This window comes from Musa acuminata, chromosome BXJ1-5 (assembly GCF_036884655.1).
Source record: "Musa acuminata AAA Group cultivar baxijiao chromosome BXJ1-5, Cavendish_Baxijiao_AAA, whole genome shotgun sequence".
Taxonomy (NCBI): Eukaryota; Viridiplantae; Streptophyta; class Magnoliopsida; order Zingiberales; family Musaceae; genus Musa; species Musa acuminata.
The window spans coordinates 7,485,642-7,494,186 of record NC_088331.1 but is presented as its reverse complement, the minus strand read 5'-3'; the positions used below and the strand labels follow the sequence as shown (position 1 = coordinate 7,494,186).

The 8,545-nt window shown below is 39.6% G+C and overlaps 1 protein-coding gene across 2 annotated transcripts; it reads left to right on the top strand.

Moving 5' to 3' along the window:
* The first annotated feature begins 1,845 nt into the window (after positions 1–1,845).
* LOC103984625 (N6-adenosine-methyltransferase non-catalytic subunit MTB) lies at positions 1,846–7,741 on the top strand. 2 transcript variants are annotated; one of them, XM_009402160.3, is made up of 7 exons: positions 1,846–1,979; positions 2,558–5,341; positions 5,470–5,553; positions 5,868–5,972; positions 6,065–6,173; positions 6,778–6,932; positions 7,020–7,741. In XM_009402160.3, exons 2-7 carry the CDS (start codon positions 2,615–2,617, stop codon positions 7,458–7,460), a joined length of 3,621 nt encoding a protein of 1,206 aa, XP_009400435.2. In that variant the 5' UTR covers positions 1,846–1,979; positions 2,558–2,614; the 3' UTR covers positions 7,461–7,741. The 2 variants fall into 2 exon arrangements, with proteins under 2 accessions (XP_009400435.2, XP_018682015.2); XM_018826470.2 differs by having other exon boundaries at positions 6,781–6,932; positions 7,020–7,575.
* The last annotated feature ends 804 nt before the right edge of the window (positions 7,742–8,545 follow it).

Genomic DNA, 8,545 nt, shown 5'->3' with positions numbered 1-8,545 from the left:
TGGATGGTTTGCCTGCTTCTTCAGAAATAAGATTTAAATTGTTTGATGGCACATGAATGTGGAAAAGCTGATGATGATTTGACTATAACATGGATTAGGCTACAGTGGGAGACAACTTGGGCAGATGATCATATAATGGACTAAGCTCAGCTTCAGTTTGAACAAATATTGAACCCTCTGCACACACCATCAATCCCGAGATATGTAATGAGCAAATATAAATACAGATTGGCTCTTTCCATTCATTCATATGTATCACAGGCTTACAGTAGGATTTAAATTTTTTTATCTCATGACTGAACACAATACATACAATATAATCACTTTTTTTATTTACTGGATGTCTTTTTTAGAAAATCATATGTTTGTTACAGAGAAAATAAAATTATATATATATATGTATATGTATATATATATATATATATATGTATATGTATATATATATATATATATATATGCATATACATATATATATATATACATACATTTATATACATATATATATACATATGTATACATATGTTTGTATACATATAAATATCCACCGACTTATAAAAAGCCCCATGTGTTCCATCAAAACTCAATTTGGATTCAACTAAAATCTTTCATTTTCATTCCCTTAGGGTATTTGCTCATTGTAAGACTCTTTTTATGATATTTATGGGCTAAATTTAAGATAAGTGGAAAGAGAAAGAATCTTTGTCATCCTTTATTTGAAATATATCAAAAGCTTTGTAATTATGATAAATGACCATTCAAGTTCTTATATGAATTATTTTATAAAACCTCAAAAGCTATAATAAAATTGATACCTACGTTTAGTAGGATTTAGATTAATTAAGACTCGATTGTAATATTTTTAGCAAATTTATAGTGCCTTGATTAACTAAACCAAAACATTGCAAGTTTATTTAAAGGTGGAGTAATTAATTAATGCATTACCATTTTGATTGCCATTCTTTCATAATAAATTAACACAATATTATCAACAATTTCAAAATATATAGAGATTAAGTGCGTAACATTTTTATCAATTTTCAATTAAAAATAAGCTTTTTTAAAAAAATATATAAAAACCTAAATTTAATGCCAACTAAAAAAGAAAAAAAAAAGAAAATTTATCATCCTTTATTTTCAAATATACCAAACATGGTTAATTTTCTTCTTAAATTCCATTCAAAATCGTTTTAGAAACTGTCTAATATATCATTACATCGAAACATATGATAATGTTGATAATTAAGATTTGTGAAAATTTAAACTAATATAAACTCGGTTATAGTATGTCGGTTTGATGATAAAAGCACTCTAAACCTATAAATTGTAACTAAGAATGTCACACTTTTTCTATTATCATTATTTTACAACAAATAAAAATAAATATAGTAATAAAATTAATAAATGGTAGATATAAGTTTAAGATTAAGTGAGGAAAAAAAAAGAGGATTTTAAATTACCTAAAATATATCTAAATAACTTTTAATTTTCATCTAAAATCGCTCAAAAACTCACAAATAAATCGTTTGACAAAACCTAAAATATATAATAATAATAATAATTATAATTAAGGTTATTGAGGATTTAAAGTAATCAAAGTGGATCATAGTATTATTTGAATTAGAGTTATTCTATGTTTGGTTTAGTAATCCTAACTATTGTAGTATTTGGTTTAGTGATCCTAACTATTGTAGTATTTGGTTTGATCTAACTGAGGATAGAATTGTGATTATAGAAAAGGAAAGGCACCGTTCGGAATACATGAAACCGTCGCGAATCGGCAAAATTATAAAGCCGGAGGGTGTTTTTGCGAAACCGCCCGTGAATCGTTCGTAAACACATTAGTATCTCGTATTCTTCGTATCATCGATATTCCTTTGTGCCCTTCCTCTCGCCCCGCAGGCGGCGTCCTCCAGGGCTCAAGAGTGGCCGGCGCCGACCAAGATCCGGAGAAAGCCTACGCTTTATCCCCACCACAATTGGTAAGCGTCTCCCTCGACCCTTTGCTCCTCCGATTTGGTGGATGCGCTTGCCTTATCGCCCAAGGATGGCGCAAATTCGTCTCGGATCGATCGAGAACTCTAGATTTTGGTCTGTCACTTGGTTTCTTGCTTTTCTAGAGTTCCTTCCTAATTTCTTTGGATTTCTTGACTTGATAGTGCACTTTGTTTGATTAGAATCCTAGGGTTTTCGATTGACTTGTAATAAAAAAAGGTCGAACTTTGATCGGTAAACTTCTCTGCGAGAAGAAATTTGGACTCGCTTTTGCGTTGATTGGGGAAGATAGGGTTTGTGTTTCTGATTTTGGCTTGGTTTTAGGGTAGCCGAGGAACTCGATAGAGTCGGATCTTTTCTCTTTGCTGGTGGATGTACGCATGGAATTGGGGTTTGGTTTCACGATTCGTGATCGGGACTTATTTGCGTAGGAAGAGCAAGCATTTCAGATTTGTTCTTTCCCCGTTTTCCTGGTCTCAGAATCAGAAATATAACTAGCATTATCTTGGTTAGATGAAGACTTTCTTAATAGTTGATTGATTCTTGCGAGGTTTCTTTGAAACAGGTCTTTGTCTAGAAGTCATGTGCCATTGAACCCACTCAGGTTAAAGGTCATCTGCAAATGGAAGGGTCTGAATCCAGTCGGAGTCGCAGTAAGAGAGATTTTGAGGAGATTACGGAGGCTAGGAGCAGCAGAATGGAAGTTTATGATGACTGGGAAGGCACAGATAAGAAGAAGCACAAGTCCAGCAAGTCGAGGAAGCATGCTGATATAGAAGAAATTGATGAACAGGACAGCGGAAGAAGGAAGGTTTTGGAGGACAGGAATGATGCAAGGAAGAAGTCTGCTGGTAGTGGAGATGAAGATGATTACTCAATGAGAAGGGATTCACGCTCGAAGCTCCCACGAACGAATGCAGATGAGAGAATTGAGAAACGATCTGGTGATGGGTATCGAGATAGGGACCTGGAGAGCACCCGAAAGAAGAGAGATGATGGAAACGAGGGGGAGTTCCCAAGGAAAACGAGTCTGAAAGTTTCTGGTCATGAGATTTCTGATAATAAAACAAGAAACAAAGCGGACAGTTCTTGTGATGGTGAGAATGAGAAACCACATGACCGAGACTCAAGGTATCTTGAAAGGAAAGAGAGCAGCAGAGATAAAAAAGATCAAGGACAGAATGAGCAGGAAAAGAACCCGCAACGTAGGAGATGGGATGAGGTAGAGACCAGCAGGAAAGCAGATGAAAGCAGTCATGCAGACAGATCTGATTCTAGGGTCAGGAAAGCTTCAGAGCACAGCAAACATGAGCTTCATGGAGACAGAGAGCTAGACTTTAGGAATGATTCAGGAGAGGGTAAAAGTAGGGTTTTGGATGCAAGTGGTGAGAAAAGTAGTAGGTCTGGTAACAGGGATGATAGGAGGGAGGATAATTTAAGGGGCAGGAGTTGGGGCAGATCAGAAGCACAAGATGAGGAAAGTAGGGTGATTAATGCCTCTCATGAAACTAAGTCAAATGTTGTCAGAGATGATAGGCAAAGAAGGGTGAGAGAAAGATCTACTGGATCAACAGAAGATGCAGAACTAAATACCCATAGTTACAGTTCGAAGCAACTTAGTGAGAAAGGTGAGAAGCAAAGGCAACAAAGAAACTCGGAACATGGTAGTCGCGATGAAGTTGAAAACTGGGATAAGTCCAACATGGATGAAGATGCGCGTTCACGCACATGGGGTAAAGGTGGGAGGGATTCCAGACGTTATAAAAGGTCTCGCAGTCCTGAGAGGAGCGGAAGAAATCACAGAGAGTTTGATGAGCATGATCGAGGATTTTCGGATTCTGACAATGAAAGAGGCACTAGTGTTAAGGGTGCCTGGAGTGACAAAAATAGAGACTGGGAGACATCTAAAGATCATTGGAAGAGAAGTCAGACCAGGCAGGATTTAATAGATGGGGATGACTTTGGACATACAAAAGAATGGGATATGCATAGGCGTGAGCATGAAAGATTAGACAGTGACAATATTCACAGTAGGCCTGGTTACAGAAAAGATACCAGAAGTAGGCCTGAAAGTGTGAGAGTCTCCTCAAATTTTAGCAACAGAAATGAGAGTTCTGATTCAATAGAAATCAGGCCCAATAAAAATTTAGATTTTGGAAGGGAAGAATCGGTTTCAACATTTCCTGCAAGGAAAGCAGAATTGGGATCACAACAGGATTTTGCTTCTGGAGCTAGTGATGAGGAATGGGGTTATTTAGCTGAGGATAGGGGTAAAACTGCTTCTGCTTTTGGGGATGATTTACATGAGAGGTTCCAAGATGATGACTCACCTATAGAGCAAAATTCCGGAAGAAATTCTCTTGATTCACAGGCTGGGAAAGGTAGGATCCAGAGAGCTATGAGCTCTAGCCGTATTGGTGCAAGCCAGAGTCCTGGTAGTAATATTCAATCTTCATTTGGGAACAACCAGGGAACAGGCTCTTTAAATAGGGGTCCTCAGCAAGGTCCAAAAGGTGCTAAACCAGCGAGAGGAGCAAGAGGAAGATTAAATGGGAGAGATACTCAACGTGTTGGACTTCAACCTTCAATGATGGGTCCCCCCTTTGGTCCCCTGGGCTTGCCACCTGGTCCGATGCCGCCAATTGGACCAAATATGACCCATATTCCACCACCACCCATTGGACCTGGTGTTGTCATCCCCCCATTTCCAGGACCACTTGTTTGGCCAGGAGCTAGAGGTGTTGATATGAATATGCTTGCTGCCCCACCCAACCTTCCTCCTATCCCACCCCTTGGGCCAACACGACCGAGGTTTCCAACTAATATGGGAGCTGGCCTTGGTCACTCAATGTATTTCAATCAACCTGGCCCTATTAGGGGAGTTCCGCCTAACATATCTGCTCCTGGATTTAACACAATAGGGCCAGGTGGTCGTGAAATGTCACATGATAAAGCTCCGATGGGTTGGGCACCACCAAGAACCAGTGGACCTTCTGGTAAAGCTCCGTCAAGGGGAGAACAGAATGACTACTCTCAAAATTTTGTGGACACTGGTATGAGACCCCAGAATTTCATCAGGGAGTTGGAGCTTACTAGTGTTGTGGAGGACTATCCCAAGTTGAGGGAGCTTATTCAGAGGAAAGATGAGATTGTAGCTAATTCAGCTTCACCACCCTTGTATTATAAGTGTGACCTACGTGAACATGTACTTTCTCCTGAATTTTTTGGCACCAAGTTTGATGTTATTCTTGTGGATCCTCCTTGGGAGGAATATGCTCACCGGGCTCCTGGTATTACCGACCACTTAGAGTACTGGACTTTTGATGAGATACTTAATCTTAAGATTGAGGTGTGTTCTTCTAGTTTCATTTTTGCTCCAATGTTATTGCATGTTGTTGTTGCTTAGATCATGCCCAAATTATTTTTTCTTGAAATACGATGAATTGGAATTTAATTATTGTTTACTGTTTCAATCAGGCAATAGCTGACACTCCATCGTTCATCTTCCTGTGGGTTGGTGATGGTGTGGGCCTGGAACAGGGCCGTCAATGTTTGAAAAAGGTGTGTTAAGTCTTTTACCTCGGCTTTTGTATGTACCAGCTATTGATTTTGCCTGTACTGTTGTTGCTATGCATGCAACACTCTTCACAAGTGAGTTCAAACTCTATCAGGGGTGAGAGCAACCTTGTATGCAACACTGGACACAGTTCACTGTGTTTCTCCTGAGCATGCTCATGCTTGTTTCAAGCACCGGAGGCACTTTATGTGCAGATTATATTTCTTTGTATGTTTTTGTGATATCATATCAGTCTCTTTTTTCCCCTTGATGAACGCTCATATTTGATGTTTTAGTATCTGATGGTCCTGTTATGTAGTGGGGATTTCGAAGGTGTGAAGACATTTGCTGGGTTAAAACCAACAAGAAGAATGCTACTCCAGGTCTGAGGCATGATTCTCGCACACTGTTTCAGCATTCAAAGGTTGGTTATTTTACCATCCAGGTTCTTATTTATCTTCTTGCCAATTCTTTACATTTTTCTTATAGTAATGTTGCTCCATTTATAATTTGTAGGAACACTGCTTGATGGGCATAAAGGGAACTGTTCGTCGTAGCACAGATGGGCATATCATCCATGCCAATATCGACACAGATGTTATTATAGCTGAGGAACCAACTGATGGTCAGTTTTCTACTGAGTATTGCATTTTCTTGTGTTGTTCAGAATACCTAGTTGTAACGTTCATTATTGTGGTGAACATGTGGCCACATATGTTTTTGTGATTGATTTCTTTAGATAAACTTGAAGAGAAACTTGTGCTTTGTAATTGTGTCCTTCAACACAAAAAAAGCTCGTCTTTGGAAGTGAAACATGCTTCTTCTAGTTTTTTCTGTCGGTATCCAGCTGTCAGTCCCTAGTATGCTGCATTTATTGTTGATCTTTTGTTGGATACATGTGTTTTAACTGTTCGAACTTTGTTTTATTGTCTCATCAATATTTGTGTATTAATTTTTTTAGTTTGCTTGTGGACCAAAAATGCAAATTAGCAAAATAAATCTGTTTATGAATTATGCTGAATGGTTATGGAGAAACCTTAGTTTCATGTATGTAGTCATCAGCTGGTCATCAATTGTCATCCTTTTTCTTTACATGAAATGGTAAAATCTTAGGTCAAACGTATACTAATCTTAGGTGAATATCTTTCCTCTATTACTTTTAGTTGAATGGAGCTTCATCATATCCTGTGTTTGTTGTCTCATTTTTTACCTTTATTTTCCACCTCCAGCAGGTTCAACCAAAAAGCCAGAGGATATGTATAGGATTATTGAACATTTTGCACTGGGCCGACGAAGGCTTGAACTTTTCGGTGAAGACCATAACATTCGCTCTGGCTGGCTAACAGTAGGAAAAGGACTATCGTCCTCTAATTTTAACGCTGAGGTACACACTCTTCACACGATGAACCTAAATTTGCATCCTACCTAGCATTTCACATCATGATATTTGATAACCATCCTAAATTTGCAGGCCTATGTTCGAAACTTTTCTGACAAGGATGGGAAGGTTTGGCAGGGAGGTGGTGGCCGAAACCCACCACCTGATGCTCCACATCTTGTGATGACTACTTCAGAGATTGAAAGTCTGCGGCCCAAATCACCTCCCCAGAAGAATCAACAACAATCAACACCGTTACTGCAGACGGGTAGTTCTAGTAACAGAAGGCCTTCAGGAAACTCTCCGCAGAACCCCATGAATCCATCTCTTTCTGGGTTGAACGCAGATTTTTCGGGCTCGGAACCAGCAACGCCAGCTCCCTGGTCCTCCTCCCCAATGGTAGGATACAGAGGACCAGACCCGGAGATGATGAGCATCGATGTTTATGATGCCTACGGGTTTAATGCTGCTTCGTCACATGCATTTGGAGATCATATTGATTTTGATTCGCATCGGGGACCTAATTTGCTGTAACAAGGAAGAAGCAGTGGTGAAATCCCATATTTTTGATTTGATATTCAAGCGTGAAAATGTTGGACGAATTGCACCATGCAAATTTGGTCGGAGAGGCCACCGAGCTTTAAGCTGAGCTTATTGTTTTGTTTATTTACTTGTTAAGGATTTCAACGATGGTAAAATTCATATAGCCTGTGTCAAATGGTTGGGATAGCAGCAGGTTGTTGGTCTCTTATATTCTTTCAAATTGTTCTGACCTCCATCATGTTATATGGTGCATCTCTTGGATTAGATTGGAACTCTCCTCTCTGTGGATCTCTGTAGCGGTAGCAGCCTGTGTTCTGTGGAATCATGTGATGGCTTATTTACGGATACTCTACATTCTAATGTAGCATGCTGACACGTGCCTTATAAAAATGCATTTCTTTTGTTTTTTTCTTTCCTTAAACTAAGAATAATTCTTTTTTGGAGTAACATTAAATTCAATACATTTACGTGCGGTGGTGATATGAATCGCTTCATCCTCTGAGGAGACAGAACGTCTCTGCGTCGTATATTAACTAAGTGGTCTTTCATAGTTTGTATGTGCAACGATCATGCACGTCACACGATCCCTTCGCAGATGATAGCCAGCAGCACCATGGGAAAGCGCTGTTGCTTCTGCGTCCCAAGGTGATGGCATTTGATGGTGTGTTAAATCCATCTAAGCATAGCATAGCATAGCACAGCATAGGCAAGAAGAACACCAAATCATCTTGCGGTAGAGCTTATTGTGCATTCAAAGAGCAAAGAAGACACATAGCATGTAATTTATTGCCTGCAAGTTCAAGATGGAATGCCAAAGGTCACAAGTTGCCCTACCAAGGGTGGGAAACAGCGATGCAAGCCACGTACATTTCACTCGGTGCCAATCCTTCCTTGCATCTCAAGCAGTGAAGACATGCTACCAAAAGGCAATCGACGCCACCACCACCGACCTCGGCGCATCATCACCAGCCCGCCACCGTCGTCGTCGGCGAGGATGGACGCGCCGCCTGCCTTGATTACATAAGGCATGGTCTTCTACTTGCTCTTTAGAGGAGAGGATGGAGATGGCTCCTCAG

Excerpts from the sequence above, each read along its gene's own strand:
- LOC103984625 (XM_009402160.3), top strand. The coding sequence starts at position 2,615 with ATGGAAGGGTCTGAATCCAGTCGGAGTCGCAGTAAGAGAGATTTTGAG. Across the intron at positions 5,973-6,064 it reads CACTGTTTCAGCATTCAAAG|GAACACTGCTTGATGGGCAT; the intron begins GTTGGTTATTTT and ends TATAATTTGTAG. Across the intron at positions 6,933-7,019 it reads CCTCTAATTTTAACGCTGAG|GCCTATGTTCGAAACTTTTC; the intron begins GTACACACTCTT and ends CTAAATTTGCAG.